Source organism: Erinaceus europaeus, chromosome 8, assembly GCF_950295315.1.
Source record: "Erinaceus europaeus chromosome 8, mEriEur2.1, whole genome shotgun sequence".
In the NCBI taxonomy this organism is placed as follows: Eukaryota; Metazoa; Chordata; class Mammalia; order Eulipotyphla; family Erinaceidae; genus Erinaceus; species Erinaceus europaeus.
The window spans coordinates 94,129,101-94,150,892 of record NC_080169.1 but is presented as its reverse complement, the minus strand read 5'-3'; the positions used below and the strand labels follow the sequence as shown (position 1 = coordinate 94,150,892).

Genomic DNA, 21,792 nt, shown 5'->3' with positions numbered 1-21,792 from the left:
ACAGTGGAACACACAGGCTTGGCTTAAGAAGGTGACAAAACCTGGTCAGAAACTAAAACTGCAGTTGCAGGAGGGACGAACACAGTCTGAAACAAGGAAGCATGAACCTATTCTGTCCACAAAGTAATAAGGAAGACTCTTCCCCACCCCACCCCACCTCATGATTATCCCAGGGTCACCAATTCTAGTGTGCAGAGGAAAGACAAAGTTCCAAGCTAGAATAAAACAGTGTTTGTGTTTGGTGATTCTTAGAATGTTCTAATCAAAGAAAAGAACACAAGGAAACACCAGTTTCTGAGGAAAAGTCAAGGCAACAGATCATGTGGAGAAGAGAGAAGCAGCCATTATAGTGACAGTGGGGACAGCCACAGTTTAAAGAGACCAGGAAACCACCAAGTAGTATCAGGAATGCAGGAGATGACTTCTTCATGAAGAAGTAGGTAATTTAGACATATAATGAAAAAAATAATAGGGGCCAAGTGGTGGTGCACCTGAAGGTGTCTCTCTATCTCTCTCCTTACCTATATGCCCCTTCCCTCTCAATTTCTATCTCTGTCAAATAAAGATAATAAAAAATTAAAAATAAATACCTTGAAAAATTCATGTTAAGTGAAATAAGTCAGAAACAGAAGGATGAATATGGGATGATCTCACTCTCAGGCCGAAGTTGAAAAACAAGATCAGAAAAGAAAACACAAGTAGAACCTGAAATGGAATTGGTATATCGCACCAAAGTAAAAGACTCTGGGGTGGGTGGGTGGGGAGAATACAGGTCCATGAAGGATGATAGAGGACCTAATGGGGGTTGTATTGTTATATGGGAAACTGGGGAATGTTATGCATGTACAAACTATTGTATTTACTGTTGAATGTAAAACATTAATTCCCCAATAAATAAATAAAGTTTAAAAAGAAAATATAATAATGGAGAATTCACAATTTGGCCACTAGTCAGAACATTTCTGAGGGCTATGATGAGTGTGGAACCATTTATGATTTTTTTTTCTTTTTTTGCCTCCAGGGTTATTGCTGGGACTCAGTGCCTACACTATGAATATACTGCTCCTGGAGGCTATTTTTTCTCTTTTTTTGCCCTTGTTGTTTATTGTTGTTGTTGTTATTATTGCTGTCATTGTTATTGGATAGGAGAGAGAGAAATGGAGAGAGGAGGGGAAGACAGAGAGGCGGAGAGAAAGATAGACACCTGCAGACCTGCTTCACCACTTGTGAAGCGACGCCTCTGCAGGTGAGGAGCAGGGAGCTCCAGCCAGGATCATTACAGGGTCCTTGGCTTTGCGCCATGTGCGCTTAACCTACTGTGCTACTACCTGGCCCCCTATGTTTCTTTTTTAAATTCTGAAGTTCTCACTCAATTGCTGCCAGTTAGTGTTGATACTTAACTTGATGCTTCAAGAGACTAAGGAGGGCTCTAGTTTCAGCCAAACCATGGTTTGGGACTTTGATTCTGGCTTATACTCCATTTAACCACTTTTTAAAATTGTGTCCACCTTATATTTATTCTAAATAAATTATCTGAGCCCATGGAGGAGTAGGGGTAGATAGCACAGTGGTTTATACAGAGATAATCAGAAACATCTTACATGGCCTATCCACTAACAGATGAAACAAATTAATGAAGTTAAAGAACAAATCAAGCCAAACTGTAGTTGGTTAATCTTCCTCACCAGAAAACCTGAGCTTTCCAGTGAAATAGATGTAATCTTGTAATCCAAATCCAGCAGATTAGACTAAAAATTGTTCAGAGATAAAAAACATTACTGAAATTGAGTGAAAACTTGAAGAAGGGACAAGTCCTTTCCTTTATCTACTCATGCTGTGGTTAGGATAAATTGTGCAGATGTGTGAGACAGAAGGGTAATGACAGGAAGAGGAAAGAAAGAAAAAGTATGTGACTATACATATCTCTTCTCAGATTTTGGAACTGAGACTACATTCCGGCTATGTCTCTTCCTTCTTTTTCTTCATTTACTTTATATCCTAATATATGCAGGATTATTACAGATAGCTCCAGCATTTATTCATGCTTCACTGAAACTGTCTACAAATTATTTATTTTCCCTCTATGCTCTCATTTAGAAAGTGAGGAGGATAATTCTTATCCCAATGAGTTTTTGTGACATTCAAGTACCATAATTTATTTATTTATTTATTTTACTGAAAAATTTTTACATGAACTCCTAATTCACAATAGATCTGAGAGATTTGGTTGTGATTGCTTTCCTATGAAGGAGAAAAACACAAATAGTCAGATAGGACTCCCCAAGATGTCAAGAACTGACATTTTCCAGTATTTCTTAGTTAAGAACATGAAGACTAAGTGAACAAAGGTCTTATAGAGAAACTCTTAACACCTTAACACTCTTAATTGAAAAGGCAAATGAAGAGTGGAGTTAGACCCTTAATATTTCTCAAGAAATCAACTTTTATTATTTTTTTTATTTAAGAAAGGATTAATTAACAAAACCATAAGGTAGGAGGGGTACAACTCCACACAATTCCCACCACCCAATCTCCATAACCCACCCACTCCCCTGATAGCTTTCCCATTCTCTATCCCTCTGGGAGCATGGACCCAGGGTCATTGTGGGTTGCAAAAGGTGGTTTGCTGTACAGTATCCAGTATCTTGTATATAGCTGTGCTATTGGATGCTTCTAATCTACTTGGTCTAGGCTTTTGAGAGAGCCCGCATATCAAATACACAGCCTATATATTAAAAAGATTCAGTTTGTGTTTTGAAAAACTTTGAGACATACAATTGATTTTCCCCCTCTCATATTAATCAACTACTGATTTATATGTCTACATTTTTCTAGGAGTGTACATAAATCAACTTTTCATTGGAGAAGTCTATCTTTATAGATCATGCAAACATATAGGATAGAACTTACTAATAGAAGCAAATAAACTGCATACAACTTCCTAGAAATAATATTTTTGGCTAAAATCATCAACATTCATTAAGCACCTATGTACTTACTACACATAGCCTTGGGAGATTAATTGCCCTTCAATTTTGTTGACAAGTGAGCACGTCTTTGAGATGTCTTTTGTCTGATGTTATTATATGAACTAATTCTTTAATTAGTATACTTTAAACATTTTATTAGCAATTTAAAATTGATTTACAAAATTATGAGATAACAGGGGTATAAATTCACATTGTTCTTTTAAGCAGAGAGAGTAAGCATTTTTTATCACTTTGTTGAAGACCATGCCCAGACTTTTTTCATTTTATTAGTGATTTAATATTGATTTTAAAAGTTATGAGATAAAGGGGGCATCATTTCCCACTAGTAGAGTTTTGAGTCCCCATTCCATACATTGGAAACTGCAGTAGTTCTCACAAGGTCACAAGTATGGGTTGACTATTATTTCTATAACTGTCTGTCTGTATTTATACATATTTGTCCTTTTTCCCCTATGGTCCTGTCTTCTTTCCTAAGTCACACCTACACCTATTGCTACTTATGAATATCCCTCCTTTTTCCTCTTCTTTCTCTGGGTCCTCATGGAATTGAACTTCAGAGCCCTCTAGTAAACTTACTCTAACATTTCTTCACCTATGAGAGTATTGATCAAAGGTTTTTATGGGAGGCAAAAGTTAGGAATTCTAGCTTCTGTAATTGCTTCTCTGTTGGACATGGATACTGGCAAGTTGATACATATCCCCTGTTTGTTTCTATCTTCCCTAGTGAAGTAGGGTTCTTGAGAGGTGAGGTTCCAGGGCACATTGGTGAGGTATTCTGCCTAGGAAATCATAGTAGCACCCGCAACTTGGAAGCCGAAAGGTGGTAAGATATAAAGCAGGACAAAAGGTTTAATAAATCAGAACCAAAAAGTAGGAATAGAACAGATAAGAATAGGGATCTTAAGGTGGAAAGAAGTTAGGAAGTCTAGCTGCCAGGGGGTGATGCATCTGGTTTGTCTCATATGTTACTATGCATAAGGACCTGGGTTTGGGCCAGCCTCCACCTGCAGGGGGAAAGCATTGCAGGTAGTGAAGCAGTGCTTCAGGTGTCTGTTTCTCTCTCTCTCTCTCTCCCTCTCTACCTGGATGTCTCTAACCAATAAATAAATAAAGTTTTTTTTAAGTTAAGAGGTTTATTTAGGTATGTTCTTAGGGGCCCATGACTTTAGTAATTATTGGTTGTGTTTGATAGTTTACATGCTGGCGGACTAAAAACATTGTTTGGGAAGATGATGTCAGAGTTGAGAATAGGGATTAAAAGCCAGATTAGGGCATGGTCACATCTGGGAACACTCTAGGCTGCACTCATTTCAGGACAAGTCTTCCTCAAGTGATAGGGTAGAATGACCTAGCCTCTCTTCAAGAGTGGGTAGTCCCCGCCATTGCTACTTAGTAATGAAGACAAGGTCCTGGAAAAGCCCTCTAGAAGGCTTATGATGATGTTGCTGATGGAAGTGGTCAGTGACAGTGGAGAGAGGGATCTATTAGAGGTCCAGGTCCATCAGATCTATGTGAAAATACAGGAATTCCCTGACTGGAGCCCCAGATGATGGGTTAGTCTGGTGAGCCAGTCTTGCTCTTATCCAGTTTCTTTCATATATTTTTATTAGTGAATTAATATTAATTTACAAAATTATAATATAAGAGGGATATAATTCCACATGTTTGCCACTACTGGAGTTCTGAGTCTCCATCCTCTCCATTGGAAACCGCATCAGTTCTCCAGAAGTATAAGGATCTTGTATCCATGTCACAACCTCATATTATATCTAATACCCCAACTTTATACCTGATCCAAATTTTCTAAAATAGATCTGCCTCCAATACTAATTAGTTGCCTGAGTATTTTCTCATCTTTTTCCTTCATTTTCTTTTTTTTTTTTTGGTTCAGTTTTTTTTTAATTTTTAATTTATTTATTTAAGAAAGGAGACATTAACAAAACCATAGAATAAGAGGGATAATAATAAGGGGAATTCTGCATAATTCCCATAATCCAATCTCCACATCCTACCCCTCTCCCCTGATAGCCTTCCCATTAGTTGTTTCTTTCCTGTGGTTTGATAAATATTAATGGACACATTTTAAATTAGCTAGGTGACTAGTCATTTTTTCCAGAACTTCTGAACTCATTCCTTTTGTTTCAGGTGAGTATTATAGTATACACTTGCTTTCCTCTGTTCTTGGTGAGGAGACACACACATATTCTACCTCCTATTAGCTACAAAGGCAAATGTGCTCTGGTTCCTATGGAGTTCTGTAATGGCACAAAAACAATAGTTAACATTAGCGTATCTCTCTTTTTTAAAGATTTTCTTTATTAATGAAAATTATAGGAGGAGAGAGAGTGAAAGAGAGAGATTGAAAGAACCAGACATCATGTGTTGCTGGATTTGAATTTGGGGCCTCTTGTTTGAGAGTCCAATGCTTTATCCACTGCACCACCTCCTGGACCACAACATTAGCATATCTCTATAAGTAAAAGACGTTAAAAGTAAATGTTGTAATTACTTTTTTTAAAAAATTAATATCTTTATTTATTGAAAAGAGATAGGTAGAAATTGAGGGATGGGCGTGACCGTTAGGGAGAAAGACAGAGAGACACCTGCAACACTGCTTCACCACTCTCAAAGCTTTCCCCCTGCAGGTGGGGACCCAGCACTCAAACCCGGACCCTTGCACACTGCAACATGTGCACTTAATCAGGTGTGCCATCACCTGACCCCATAATTACATTTTTTTAGATAGTATCTGCCACATGCTTTGTTACATAAATGATATGTTGTACTCATTGTAGCTTATTTTAGTAATATCAATAGTAGTTATTATTGAGTTCATTTCCTTCAGATGATTAAGAGTATTGCATATTATAGTTATATTAAACCTCCTAGTGGTAAATTAATTTGAGTTTGATAGAAGCGGTCGTGTTAACTATTGCTTTTTAGATTTTGGTAGTCTATATTCCTTACCTCCTGAAACTGAAGCAAGTCTAGACCATATGGAAAATTAATATATAACTACAAAACAGTGAAAGAAAATATGCCTTCTCTTTTAATATTTTATCATTATAATACTTTTAAATGCATTTAATTTTTGCATTAAGAAAGGTTTGCAAGACTATAATGCCTTTAAAGCATATCTTCAAAAATCTTCAGTATGTTTCTACACCAGACCCACCAACAAAGTGCCAATATTCCTCTACTAAAGTACCTTCCACAGGTATTCTAAATGCTAAAGTATCATACTAAATACTAAATTGTTCCTCCACAGGACCACCTCTTTGCACTTAAATATCAACCTGTTCAACTTTGTAATTTTTGTTCTGTAGACCAAGCCCAAGTCTTGTCATTATTTAGATTTACTTATTCTCTTCATTTGTTTTTCTATTCCACACACTGAGATAATACAACATCTTCATTTTGTATAAATCCTTTATGGCATTTATTACAGTCTTAGTTTACTATTAATACATTCCCATTAATGCTGTTTATCTTAATTTTTCTAAACTTTATTAGGAAAATAATGTTTTAAAAGGGTATTTCCAGGAGTCCGGCAGTAGTGCGCCAGGTTAAGTGCAGGTGGCGCAAAGCGCTAGGACCAGCATAAGGACCCTGGTTTGAGCCCCCAGCTCCTCACCTGCAGGGAAGTCACTTCACAAGTGGTGAAGCAGGTCTGCAGGTGTCTATCTTTCTCTCCCTCTGTCTGTCTTCCCCTCCTCACTCCATTTGTCTCTGTCCTATCCAGCAAAGCCAACAACAATAATAACTACAAAAAGAAAAAAACAAGGGCAACAAAAGGGAATGAATAAATATTTTTAAAAAAACATTTTAAAGGGTATTGCCATGCATGTGCAGTTTCTTATCTATTTATGAGAGGTGTCAGCATACCACCTGGTTAAGTTCACATATCACCAAGCATAAGGACTAGGTTGGAGCCTTCATCCCCCACCTGTAAAAGGTCTACTTCAAGAGTAGTGAAGCAGGTAGGCAGGTATCTTTCTCCTTCTCTATCTACCTCTTTACCCCTCTCATATCCTCTCTGTCGTGTCAAATATAACTAGAAAGACAAGAAGACAAAAATAAAATATGAAAAATGGTCAGCGAGAGTGGTGGATTTGTAGTGCCAACATGGATAACCGTGCAGGCAAAAATGAAAGAAAGAAAGAAAGAAAGAAAGAAAGAAAGAAAGAAAGAAAGAAAGAAAGAAAGAAAGAAAGAAAGGAAGAAAGAGGAAGGAAGGAAGGAAGGAAGGAAGGAAGGAAGGAAGGAAGGAAGGAAGGAAGGAAGGAAGGAAGGAAGGAAGGAAGAAAGAGGGAGTCGGGCTGTAGCGCAGCGGGTTAAGCGCAGGTGGCGCAAAGCACAAGGACCGGAATAAGGATCCCAGTTCGAGCCCCCGGCTCCCCACCTGCAGGGGAGTCGCTTCACAGGCGGTGAAGCAGGTCTGCAGGTGTCTGTCTTTCTCTCCTCCTCTCTGTCTTCCCCTCCTCTCTCCATTTCTCTCTGTCCTATCCAACAACGACAACAACAATAATAACTACAACAATGAAAAACAACAAGGGCAACAAAAGGGAATAAATAAAATAAAATAAATATTTAAAAAATAAAAAAATTTTTAAAAAAAGAAAGAAAGAAAGAGAGGAAAGGAAGAAGGAAACTGAAACTATAATAATGTTCACTTTATTCTATGATAGACATTTAGATTAACTTCACTATCAGTAGTGATAAAACAATAATTTAAACACATCCTGGGGAAAATGATACAGTGCTAACCTATTATGGATTTGCATTATATATTTTCATTGATTCAAACACAAGGGAACATCCTTATTCATCTTTAAAATTTGTATTAAGCACCTTGAATAAATGTGAGAATTTGGTAAACCTTACATTATTTTTATGCAAATGTAGTTTAACTACATATGTGTTTATAACAATATATTCTTTTTTCTTTATTTTTAGTCTTACAGACAAGCAACTTGGAAAATAATTCCTCAAATCTGAAGCAAATTTATTTTCTGTGCTCATGCATTACATCAACTATGAAAAATCGAAGTGTGTAGGGACAGACATGTGATGATCATAATTCTTATTCTTTGCCATGGAAATACTAAGTTCCACTCCTATCTTCTTTAATTGTTTTGTTGGGTGCAGTGGAATACCTGGGGTAGTATTCATCTTCCTTCTCTTTCCAGTTTCCTTGACTAGGGATTTCAGAGCACTTCCACTTATTCCCGATACTCCATTCCTCTGGGCTTGGAATGCCCCAACTGAAATTTGTGAGGAAAGATTTAATGAGCCAATAGATCTGAGGTTCTTCTCTTTAGTTGGAAGCCCACAAAAAGATATCACTGGACAACGTATTACAATATTTTATTTTGACCGACTTGGCCTGTATCCTTATATTGATAATGTTACACTCACAAATGTGAATGGAGGAATTCCACAGAAAGGATCCCTACAAAACCATCTGGAAAAAGCTAAGGTAGATATTTTGTATTATATGCCAGAAGACAAGATAGGTTTGGCTGTCATTGACTGGCGAGAGTGGAATCCTCTCTGGGAAAGAAACTGGAAACCTAAAGATATTTATCAGCAGAGGTCTATCGAGTCAGTTAAGCAACAAAATGAAAGTCTGAATGATTCAGAGGCCAACATCTTAGCCAAAGAATATTTTGAAGAAGCAGCAAAGAATTTCATGAAAGAAACTTTGAAATTGGGTACATCACTGAGACCAAATTACATATGGGGTTATTATCTCTTCCCTGATTGTTATAATAATCTTTATAATACTCAAGACTATGATGGAAGTTGCTCTGATATAGAAAAGAATAGAAATGATGAGCTCTCCTGGTTATGGGAGGAAAGCACTGCCCTTTACCCATCCATTTATTTGAATTCCAAGTTAAGCTCTACTCCTGAAGCTACACTCTATGCCCAAAATCGTATTCAAGAAGCCATCCGGGCATCTAGAGCTCATAATACTGAAGATCCACTTCCAATTTATATCTACACTCGTCCAGTTTTTACAGATGCACTTGGGGAATATCTTCCTCAGGTAAGAAAAATCATGGTTTGAGGACTTTGAAATAGTGTCCACACTTTTTTGTGAAAATTAACATAGTGTTTAGAGTGAAATATAGTTGTTAATAGCTTTTGGCAACATTACCATAGGAAACTAGATTATTTTAATGCAAGTCAAGGATGTGTAAAATTTTAATATAATCATAATATCAGTATAATCATGGATTATAAACAGTGTATTAAATCAATTTCTTCTTTTTTTATACCATGGGACTGTATGTTTTAAAAATAATAATTGAAAATTTGTCTTTGTCATGATAGAGCAATGATTTTGTAGGAAACAAATAAAAAGTAAAACAATATTGAAATTTTTATTGTTAACATTCCCAACTTTTCTGTTACTATTCCATATATAGTACTTTGATTTTTTTTTCCTTGTTAACTCTTTCTTTCAGACTGATCTTGTGAGTACAATTGGTGAAGGTGTTGCCCTAGGTGCCTCTGGGACTATAATGTGGGGAAGTTTCAATGTAAGCCAAAGTAAGGTAAGTTGAATTGATAGTTAAAAATGAAAACATTTACAATTTACATGATGTGGGGGCTATGGAACTGAATAAATAGCACTAATTTTGGCATATAGTAGGTACCAATGAATACAGACTGTTCATTTGGGGGGTTATATGTTAAAAAGGAAAATATTGTTACTTATTTACAATGAGAAATCTTGCCAATTAAAGTTAATTAATTCTCAGTGAAAAAATTCACCAGGGTCTTAGTTGCCTAGTTATAAAAGTAGAACTACATTTCTAGTTTCTGACATGACATTTGATTTCTTTTTTATTATTATTATCTTTATTTATTTATTGAATGGAGGCAGCCAGAAATCAAGAGGGAAGGGGGTGACAGAGAGGGAAAGAGATAACGAAATATTTTCAACACTGCTTGACCACTCTGAAGGCTTTCCCCTGCAGGTCTGGGGGCTGGGGCTCAAACCCAAGTCCTTGAACACTGTAACATGTTCACTCATCCAAGTGTGCCACCACCCTGCCCTGTATTTGCTTTTTATGCAAAATATTTTTACTCCATTTTGTTATGTCTCTTCTCAAAAGAGTTAAAACTAGTCCATAAATATTTTGTTATTTTTTCATTCAGTTATTTCTATTATTTATATTTATATATGTATTATTTTTATTTATAAAATGGAAATACTGACAAGACCACAGGATAAGAGGGGTACAATTTCACACAATTCCCACAATTTCCTATCCTATCCACTCCCTTGAAACCTTTCTATTCTTTATCCCTCTGAGAGTATAGACCCGGGATCATTCTGGGGTGCAGAAGGTGGAAGGTCTGGCTTCTGTAATTGCTTCTCTGCTGAACATGGGCATTAGCAGGTTTGTCCATATTCCCAGCCTGTCTTTCTCTTTCCCTAGTGGGACCTGGGGCCTATCAGGGCGTCCTGTGATTCCCACACAGACATGATGGGCTTAGACGTCTAACATATCCCTCTTGCCACTGCCATTGGTCATCTCCATCAGGAACAACACAATGGACCCCTTTATGAGCCCTTATAGGACCTTGTCCTCAATGTGGATCAATAATACTAGGGACTATTGCATTCTCCAAAGGGAGGTTGGACAACCTATTCTACCACCCAAGGAAGATGAGTCCTAAAATTTGCATTTGGAATGTTCCTAGCCCTGATCACAGAATGTGAGCTCAGACCCATAAGTATGTGAGGTTAACACAGGCTCCTGTGCTGAATATGGGCTCCAGATCAAATCAGTGGGGTTTACAGTTAACAATATTTATATTCTTTTCCCATATTTGGGAGCCACTCTCTTCCCTGATCCAGCTTTCTAGTCCTTTTCCTACTCTGACACCAACTCCCCAGACAATACCTTGGGTTCACCTGCATGTTAGCTGTCAGGCTCAGGCAAAAACTAGTAAAGTCATGTGCCCCTTGGAATATAACTAAAATAGATCTACTAATTTTTTCCAAAATGGATACCCCCATTCATCTGCAATATTCTTACCTTCAGGTTCATGAGTAGTCAATAGTTTTGTCTGCTTTATATCTTAACTCTTTTTCAGCCACCAGGTTCCAGATGCTAACATGATGCCAACCTGATTTCTCTGGGAAGATGACCCCACCAATATTTATATATTTTTTAAGAAAATAAGGGACCAATTCTTTGGCTTCTGGGGAATAATCTATACAATGGCCTTCAGGCTTGACTTCAAATGAGATGAGGAAGGGTCAGTGCAGCTTGAGTGTAATTAGTATGGCAGAAGGGAGAGAGTTTATAAATAACAGAGAAACAATCTTAATGTGCCGGGATAGCCTGAGGGTGCTTCTTCCCAAGCAAGTGCTCTCTGGGTTGGAAAGAACTCAACTGGAGCCAGCCTAGGCTGCTGTGTGGGAGAGGGATCAGGAACTCCTGCCGAGCTAGCCTAGCATCGCAGGAGATAGACTCTGGAACTCTCAGAGCCAGAATGCAATCCCAAGTGTGTTTACTCAGAAAAGCAGCTGTATATATACTCGCCAAGTAGGATGGAAACAGGATGTGATGTAGAGAGGGTGGAGCGAAAAAAGAAGACTGGTGGAAATCAGGGTGTAATAGGAGAGGGGATGGAGCAAAAAGACATCCTGAACCAGTGGGATTAAACCAATGCCCTGGAGGCATGCCGGTGTTTAGTTAAGCAGGATTAGAGACAGAGGCTTTAAAGGGTGGGGGGGGGGGGCATACTACCCAACAGTCATGGGGATTTTGGTCTGACATGTGATGCCAGTAAAATATTTGAGCAAATAAGTGGAAATTTCTGATTAACACTCAGAAAATTTACTTAGTTCAATTGAGAAGAATCTTAATACTGAGTTTGGGAAAGAAGGCTTAATATTGTTTAGATTATAGGGACTGATAAATATCTGGATTTTTGAATTATAACCCAACAGAACTGAGTAAATTGGTTAGGGAGGAAGAAAAAGCAAGAAAATGACTTCAAGGCATTTGACTTAAAAAGGAGATAGACGCCTTTGAAATGGATGAAACTCCAGAAGAAGCAGTTTGACAGTGAGAGAAGTGATCCTGAATAGTGGCAGCATTCTACTGGGCATTCATTTTCAAAGATCTTACACAATTATTCAAAACTTATCTGGAGAAAGGGAAAGAGAGGGGAATAGAAGCCCTCTTTATTTGTCAATGTTTATTTCATTTTTTTTTTTACTTTTACTTATAAAACGGAAACACTGACAAGACCATAAGATAAGAGAGTGACAACTCCACACAATTCCCACCATCAGAACTCCATATCCCATCTATTCCCCTGATAGCTTTCCTATTCTTTCACCCTCTGGGAATATGAACCCAGGGTCATCCTGAGGTGTAGAAGGTAGAAGATCTGGCTTTTATAATTGCTTCCCCACTGAACATGGGCTTTGGCAGGTCAATCCATACTCAATCCATACTCCCAGCCTGGCTCTCTTTCCCCTAGTGGGGCAGAGCTCTGGGGAAGTGAGGCTCCAGGACACATTGGTGGGGTTGTATGCCCAGGGAAGTCTGGTTGGCATCTGGAACCTGGTGGCTGAAAAAGAGTTAACATATAAAGCCAGAAAAATTGTTGACTACTCATGAACCTAAAGGCAATAATATTGTAGATGAAGATTTGGGTTCCCCATTTTGGAAATAGCTAGTAAGTCTACTTTAGGTATATCCCAAGGTGCCCATGATTTTACTAGTTTTTTCCTGAACCTGACATCTGATACGCAGGTAGACTTAAGGATAGACCACATGTTAGGCCACAAAGACACTATCAACAAGTTCAAGAGCATTGTAATCATCCCGAGCATCTTCTCAGACCACAGTGGAGTAAAGCTAACACTCAACAACAAACAGAAAATTACTAAAAGTCACAAAATTTGGAAACTCAACAACATACTGCTTTGTAACCGCTAGGTCACAGAGAAACTCAACCAAGAAATTCAGATGTTAGTAGAAACCAATGAAAATGAAGACACAAGCTATCAGAATATATTGGATACAGCCAAAGCAGTTTTCCCTTAGAGGGAAACTTCGCACAGCCATACAAGTACACATTAGAGAACAAGAAAAGGCTCCAGTAAATGACCTTATTGCACATCTTAAAGACCTAGAAGAAGACGAACAAAGAAACCCCAAAATATTCAGAAGGACTGAAATCATCAATTTTTATTTTAAACAATATTTTTGTGGAACAAGTTTAAAGAATTTTTTAAGTAAAGCTTGTTCTACTGGAAAAATATATCTATTTAGTTCCAAGTATTATAGATTTTATACATTTTCTTCTACAACTTTTCTATAGCTTAAAAAGTATTTTGCTATCATGACTTAATATTTTTTCTCTCTTCCTTCATCCTTATGTTAATTATCCTTATTATGTCTTTAAATCTTCTTCAAACCTTTCAACTCAAAGAAAGAGTAAAGCTGTCTTCTCATGGACTTCTGGGTTGGAGCTGTACTTTTTTCTCCTCTTACAGATGAGAGATTACTAGTAAATAAAATGTGCTATAGAGTATATCAAATCATGCTCATGGACCTCAGTAATTTTTAAATTTTTTATTGGGGGATTAATGGTTTACAGTAAATTTATTGATACATATGTATAATTTTTCATTTATTGCAAAATTCTTACCTCCAGCCCATGTCTTTCTCCACCATCATGCACAAGGATCAAAAGCCAACCCCCCCCCCAAGTCACCATTCACCTCAGTGTCTTTCACTTTGGTGCAGTACATCTAACCCAGCCCAAGTGCTGCTTTTTGTTTCCCTTTATAATTTTATTTCTCAATTCCCGTACATGAGTGAGATCATCCTATATTCATCTATCTCTTCCTGACTTACCTCACTGAACAAGATTCTTTCAAGTTCCATCCAAGATGAGGTGAAGAGCTATATAAAAAACACTTTTTAATTTTTTTACTTTATAAAATGGAGATATTGACAAGACCAAAGGTTACAATTCCACACAGTTCTCACTACCAGAACTTCCTATCCCACCCTCTCTTGAAAATTCATTTGCAAGGATATTGCAAATGAATATTTGAGGTCTCCATTTTGGAAAAATCTAGTAGGTCTATTTTAGGTATATTCCAAGTGGCATATGACTTTACTAGTTTTTGCCTGAGCCTGACAGTTCCCATGCAGGTGAACCCAAGGTATTGTCTGGGGAGATGGTGTCAGAGTAGGTAAAAGGACTAGAAAGCTGGATCAGAGAAGAGTGGCTCCCAAATATGGGAAAAGAACATAAATATTGTTAACTGTAAACCCCATTGATTTGAACTGGCATATGTACACATGTATCCATACGTTAGGGGAAAGTATATACCTTAAAGCAATAGCACACAATAGTTTACAGAGTCAAGAAATGCAGCAAGCAAGCAGAAAGACTTAAAAAAGACATCATGAAATACCTAATCAAATAATTTCTACTTAGACCTAGACAATCTCCTCATTTACTTCCTATTTCACTTCTCTCAATCATTCCATAGCTAACCTTGTCAGACAAAGTAAGGATTACAAGCACTGGATAAGGGCAAGAGACTGGAATATTTTAATGATGACTCTGTGGTCACTAACAGGCCACCCCATCATCTGGGGCCCTAGTCAGGCAGTCCTGGGATTCTCACACAGAAATGATAGGCCTAGATCTTTAACAGATCCCTCTCTCCAAGGTTACTTGTCATCTCCATCAGGAACAACATAATAGACCCCTTAGTATAACCTGAAATGTTCTTAGCTGTGACCACAGAATGCAAGTTCAGGCCTACAGGGATGCAGAAATTGCATAGGCTCCTGTGCTGAATATGGGCCCCAGTTTAAATCGATGCAGTTTACAGAAATCACTTTATTTCTTTTTCTCATTTTTTTTGGGGGGGGAATTAATGTTTTACATTCAACAGTAAGTACAATAGAATTTTTCCAACAGACTTATGACTGGGCCTAATTGCCTACATGAATCCATTCATCCTAGTGGTAATTTTTCTCGGCCTCCCTTTTTTTCCCCCTCCCTCCTTTCCTTCTCTCCTTTCTTTCTTCTTTCCTTTTTTTTTTTTTTTGTTTTGTTGATAGAGTGAGGGACAGAGAAAGAGTGAGAGAGAAAAAGCTAGGGATGGATTAAGAGGATAGACATCTGAAGCACTGCTCTATCACTCATGAAGCTTCCTCCACACACAGTTGGGAGTCAGGGACTTGAACTAAACATTCATGCGAGTACACGCTAGAAGGTGAGCCACTGTCCTTCAGAGGAGACACTTTAACTTCTAACACCCAAAGAGATCATTTGGGCTCTTTTCCTGATAAAATACTCTTATTTATTTCTACTTGCTTCGTAAAAATAATTAACATCTGTCAATTTTGTGAGATTCTATTAATTTCACATTTAACTTCTTAATACTTTGTGTATCTCTATTTTTCTGATTAGATCACTAATTAAAAGAAATAATGGAAATAGGCTTTGGAGAAACTTAATTTTCCTATAGAAAAATCTCCTGGCAAACATTTTAAAGCTATAATTCCCCTAATTGCGACCATACATGTAGTTGCTTTTCTACAGCTATAAACTCCGTAAGAGTTCTCTGAATCCTATAATAAATTTAATGTACATTTTGACATATTTATATGTATATATATAATTTCCACTTTAGTAATGCTTTTTTATTTTGCAGAATAATCATTCAGGTGCATCTATTAGCAGTATGTCATGATGTCATATTCCATTGCCTTGTATACTCATTACACTTTAATTTTAGATTATCATTCTTATACCACGATTCTCAGATAATCTTCAGTACTATTCATACAGGAGCAATTCTTCAATTTTCATATGATTTTTTACTTATATTATCTTGTTATTTCTCTTTGTGTTCTCTGTTCTATATATTTCTATTCTATTTCACACTTTATAATCATTTTGAATCCATACTATATCATAACAAAACATTGTTCCTTTTTCTATTTCATATGTTATTGTTAAAAAAAAAAAAGTCATGGATACCCTGTCCTATTCTTCTGATTTACTGACATCTTGAAAAATCAGTTGTTACCTATTTGTAAGCAATAGTTATTGTTGAGTTAAAAACAGCTTATAACATATAACCACACAATTCCCTTTCATTCCACTTTATGAGGTCTGGTTGTATGACAGAACCAGCTTCAATGGGTTTCAGTTCTTAAGATTTGTTTATTAAAGAGTCAGGAATTTTGTGACCTGGTTGCTAAACACAGTTAGTTATTACTTAAAATTACAAAAACAAGTTGGTTTTAAAAATCAAGTGTTAAATTTATAAAATGTAACAATACTATACTTTGTTTTATTACTGCTCATATACTCTTGGGGTTATTCTCATCTGCATAAATACCGTACTGTGTTGATGGTGCACTAGAATGCCAATTCTGCTCTCAATGATACCAGACTAGTAGCTTAATTGGGTATTGTTAGAAAATATTGACGATGGCAAGCTTATCTTTTAGATGTACCAGACCTCACATTTTAAAGATACGGTTTAAACTTTTTCCAGAGGCTACATCTTGTATAGACCATCAAACCAGCCTCATCCTTTTACTCCTTGTTCGTTTGCCTAACACTAGCTTCTGTATGAGGAGAATATCAATATCATTTATCCCTAATGTAACCTCTCATTTATCTTTTGCACTAGGAATTAGGGGTGAAAAAATATTGACCAAGTGAACTCATAAAGTTTGGGTTAATACTGATGATAAAGAAGTAATACAAAATAAGAAAATATATGTGATTTTTAAAAAGAGTTATATAAAGAACTATAATAAACAGAGATAGAATCTAAGGCAGGAATAGTTCAAGCCAAGATGCAAGTAATAAGATGGAGTCAATCATGTTAAAATTGTGGTACATATATTCTAGTAGACACAGTGCAGTGGTTAAGTGTAATTTGAAATAAACTTGTCTTGAATTTGAACCTGCTATTATGTCCACCGGGTGCATTATGTCCATTGGGTGAGGGAGGCTTGTGCAAGAAAGAAAGAAAAGTATAGGCTTTTGTATATGCCAAAAGAAAAACTTGAGTACTCTTCCAAATACTTTATGAAGCTATTGGAGACTTAAACAGAATCTAATACTGTCTTTAAAATTACAACAAATAATGGTTTAAGCAATAGAAATTTATCCTAGAATTCTAATAGGTCAGAACTCTAAGATAATACCAGCATGTGCCCCAACATGGATCTCATTAATTAAAAAAATTCAAATATAAGAAGTGCATATTCCTTTCTAAGTTAGAATCCTGGAATTATCATTTAGGATGTTGACAAAATTAATTTCCTTGTTATTGCAGCAAAAAACTGACACTTTTCTGCTCTATGGTTTCCAGAAGCCACTACAGTTTTTTAAATTCTAAGCCTTTCCTTTATCTTCAAATCAGCAGCACGGAGATAAATCTAACATATCTTAGAATTTACCACCCTTTTTCCGCTTTATCTTTTAAAATCTCCACTGGGAATTTTTCTTTTCTTTTTTTTTCTTTTTCTTTTTTTTTTTTTTTTACCTGCTTCACCGCCTGTGAAATGACCCCTCTGCAGGTGGGGAGCAGAGGGCTCGAACCTAGATCTTTATGCCGGTCCTTGGGCTTTGCGCCACCTGCGCTTAAACCGCTGCACTACCACCCAAGTCCCCTTGGAATTTTTCTTTTTAAAGACACATGTGACTAGATTTTGTCCATCCAGATATATTAGAATAACCTCCTCTTTTAAGGTTCATACCTTCAATCATATCTGTAAAGTTCTTTTTGCTAAGTAAGGGAGCATAGTCTCATATAGGTTTACTAGGTTGTAGACTGTATTAGAAGGCTATATTTGGGAGTTGAGTGGTAGCACAGTGGGTTAAATGAAGGTGGCACAAAGCACCAGGACCAGCATAAGGATCCCAGTTCCAGCTCCTGGCTCCCCACCTGCAGGGGAGTCGCTTCACAAGCAGTGAAGCAGGTCTGCAGGTGTCTATCTTTCTCTCTTCTCTCTGTCTTCCCCTCTCTCCATTTCTGTCTATCCTGTCCAACAACAATGACACCAATAACTACAATAATAAAACAAGGGCAACAAAAGGGGATGGATAAATAAATATTTTAAAGAAAATTTAAAAGAAGACTATTATTTTTCCAGTCATCACAAGAAATAGACAGAAGTGGAAGCTGCTATGATTTCTGTTCAATTACCACCATCACTTCTTTTGATCTGTAGAATGATTAGCACTACTGCTTACTCTGAAGCTGCTGACCATGAAAGAAAACAATTATCACCTAAGTTTCAAAAAGAACACTGCCCTCTGTTTACAAAAAAAGAAACTAATCTCATGATTAGTCATCACTCACACTCTTCCAAATAAATAATTTGTAAAATTGCTGTGGGGTATATCTGGTAACATACTCAGTAGAGCACACACATTACTATATGCAAATGAATCATGTCCCTACCTGAAAGAAGGAAACTTCACAAGCAGTGGAGTGGTACTGCAGATGTCTTTCCATCTCTCTGTCTTTTTCTTTATCTCTCTCTGCCTCACACTCTATTCAAAAATAACGATGGAGAAAACATGATGCCAGGATTTGTGAAGTCACTGTACAAGCACCAAGCCCCTGTATAATTGTGGTGGGAAAATAAACTGCTGTGTAGTATACCCAATAACTTGAACTTTACCACTTAATATAAAACATACAAATTTGAACTGGTTTATAAATTTCTCTAATGCTATTTAAATTTGATAGGCATTGTTACTTCGTATATTTATATTTTCTTGAGGTCTTGTGCTAAGCTCTTTTGTACACCTACTCACTTTTTCATTTTATAACTCTATGAGACTGGAGCTATTCATATGCTTGCATTACAGCTAATGAAGATGAAGTTTTATCTGGGTAATTACTTTTCCCAAGATAACTAGTTTGGTAATCTTAAGCCTCAGAAAGCTTGAGCAACCCCCAAATTCACACAGCTATTCATTCACTGAATTGAGACATAGAATTGAGACATAGAGCTTGAGCTATAATTGATATTATTCTATCTTTACCTCATAAACTTGAGCTATAATTGATATCATGATATAGCTCATAATTAATATTATACACTATAATTGATACTATAATTGATATTATTCTGTCTTTACCACATAAACTTACTACTTGTTAATAAAGACAAAGACCAGGGCATGTTACCTCATCCAATCTATAGTTTAGGGAAGTGAAATGGCATGTGGCTTTTACTTACATGCACAATTAAAAAAAAAAATCTTTTAAAGGTAAAAAAAAAAAAACACCATTTGGTGTGTGTGTGTGTGTATGCATGTTTCTTTAGGAATTACTTGTCATAGAGAATTAATTCACATACAGTTTAACTTTCTCCTTTATATCTGACCTTATTTTCTTTTTACAGCAATCTTGCATGGACCTCGAGACTTACATGAAGAGTACACTGAATCCTTATTTAATCAATGTCACCTTAGCAGCCAAAATGTGTAGCCAAGTGCTTTGCCAAGAACATGGAGTATGTACCAGGAAAAGCTGGAATTCAAGTGACTATCTTCACCTGAACCCAGAACATTTTGTTATTCAATCTGGAGAAGGTGGAAAATACATAGTAGATGGCAAGCCCACACTAGAAGATCTGCGGTACTTTTATGAAAATTTTCATTGCAGCTGTTATCCCCATATCAATTGTCATGAAACTCTTGATATACAAAACATTGATATCATTAATGTATGTGTTGCCGACGATGTTTGTATAGAAGCCTTTCTAGGTACAGAAATGAATGATCTCTCATCTGACCTTGAAGATGAAGTTTCTGAAAATCCCACAGATGTTGAATCTTATGTAAATTCTGTATGTGAACCTGGGGTTGACTACCATGAATGCCTCAAGCTCAAGTGTTCAATGCAAGAAATGTTTGCAAATGGCACAGATAAAGAATGTGAAGGTGTTAACTGGCAAAACGTTACCTCTGATTTACATTTTCTCCACAAGAAGGAAAACAAGACTCAAATCCCTAAAAATCCAGCATCAATTAAATTTCCTATCTACATTTTGCATTTTGGTATCTCTTACACTTTTATATATACTAGTTTAGCTAGCTTTAGTTATTTTTTCATATGATTAAATATGTTCATATGCAGTGTCTTATATTCGAGATAAGCAGAACATGGCCAGGATAATAATTTTACTACATTCTTTTTTGAACAAAATTGCTCTTCATGTACAATTGGACATATAATTATTGTGTTATTGATAACCAAAAAATTTTGACTAACAACTTTATGCAAATAATGTTCAAAACAGTGATGCTGGTACATCCTACATTTTGGTTGAATTTCATTTGATTTAAATCTTGATTGCTAATATAGCATACAATTTGCTTTTCAAATTGATAGCAAATTACATATTTTCTATTTTCTATGAGTCTTCAGCAAATATTTATACAGTGTCAATCTATGAAAGGAATGATTAGCAACTGATGTTTTTTGGTTCTGTTGAAAACTGATTGTAAGGCCTATAACAATTAGAGGTCTATTGTTTTTTCTTTTTCTGAGAAATGTGAAGCTTTAAGTATTACCAGTTTGCTTCAAAGGTATGTCTTTATAAGTGCTTTTTAATTTATAATAAAATATCTTTAAAATGTCAGTGTAAAAATCTCTTCCTTCACAATTCTTCTTCTAGCGTTTGCCCTTCTTCCGTAGCCAGTCAACAGCATCAGGTTGAGCCTGATGTAAAGTTTTGAGACCTCCTTTGAATCTGGAGAGGTGGCAGTCGTTGACTATGTGGGTCATAGTCTGTCTGTAGCCGCAGGGGCAGTTTGGGTCGTCTCTGGCTCCCCAGCGATGGAACATAGCGGCGCACTGGCCATGGCCTGTTCAATAGCGATTGAGGAGGGCCCAATCATAACGTGCTAGGTCAAAGCCGGGTTGACGCTTGCAGGGGTCTGTAATGAGGTGTTTGTTCTTTACCTCAGCTGACTGCCAATTCTGTTTCCAAGAGTCTGGAACAGAGAAGTTCATTGTAGGCATAGGGGACCAGATTGGGTGATGAGACGTCAAGCGTTGGACAGGGTGGGCGAAGATATCCACGTATATTGGCAGGTCCAGTCGAGCGTAGACGTGGGAAATGAACTTACATGATGCCGCATCCTGACGAATATCTGGCGGGGCGATGTTGCTAAGAACTGGCAGCCATGGAACCGGGGTGGAACGGATGGTTCCAGAAATTATCCTCATGGAGGAATATAATTTGGAATCGACCAAGTGGACATGGGGGCTACGGAACCATACTGGGGCACAGTATTCTGCAGCAGAATAGCATAATGCCAGAGATGATGATCGTAGTGTGGAAGCGCTCGCGCCCCATGAGGAGCTGGCCAGTCTTGCAATGATGTTATTCCTCGCGCCCACCTTTGCTGCAGTTTTTATGAGATGTTCGTGAAATGACAGAGTGCGATCAAGAGTAACGCCAAGATAGACTGGCTGGGCTTCATGCCAGATTCTCGCATCGCCAAGCTGAACATTAAGCTCATGCGAGGCCGAGGCATGGTATACATGGAAAACAGATGATAACGTTTTTGCAGTGCTAGGGATTAGTCGCCATTTTTTTACAGTAATCAGATATCAGAGACATGTCTTTCGTGAGTGTTTCCTCGAGGATATCAGAGACATGTCTTTCGTGAGTGTTTCCTCGAGGATGTCGAACTTGGATGCCTGAGTTGCACAGCAGATGTCATCGGCGTAGATGAACTTCCG

General features: G+C 37.1%; 1 protein-coding gene across 1 annotated transcript; it reads left to right on the top strand.

Moving 5' to 3' along the window:
- The first annotated feature begins 299 nt into the window (after positions 1-299).
- On the top strand, positions 300-20,683 carry LOC103121175 (hyaluronidase PH-20-like). Its single transcript, XM_060195724.1, has 4 exons — positions 300-436; positions 7,947-9,042; positions 9,464-9,553; positions 19,442-20,683. The coding sequence occupies exons 2-4, from the start codon at positions 8,086-8,088 to the stop codon at positions 20,156-20,158; spliced, it is 1,764 nt and encodes a 587-aa protein (XP_060051707.1). The 5' UTR covers positions 300-436; positions 7,947-8,085; the 3' UTR covers positions 20,159-20,683.
- The last annotated feature ends 1,109 nt before the right edge of the window (positions 20,684-21,792 follow it).

Bases quoted from the DNA above. Each gene is read 5' to 3' on its own strand.
- LOC103121175 (XM_060195724.1), top strand. From the start codon at position 8,086: ATGGAAATACTAAGTTCCACTCCTATCTTCTTTAATTGTTTTGTTGGG. The intron at 9,043-9,463 runs GTAAGAAAAATC...TCTTTCTTTCAG, and splicing joins TTGGGGAATATCTTCCTCAG to ACTGATCTTGTGAGTACAAT. The intron at 9,554-19,441 runs GTAAGTTGAATT...TTCTTTTTACAG, and splicing joins TCAATGTAAGCCAAAGTAAG to CAATCTTGCATGGACCTCGA.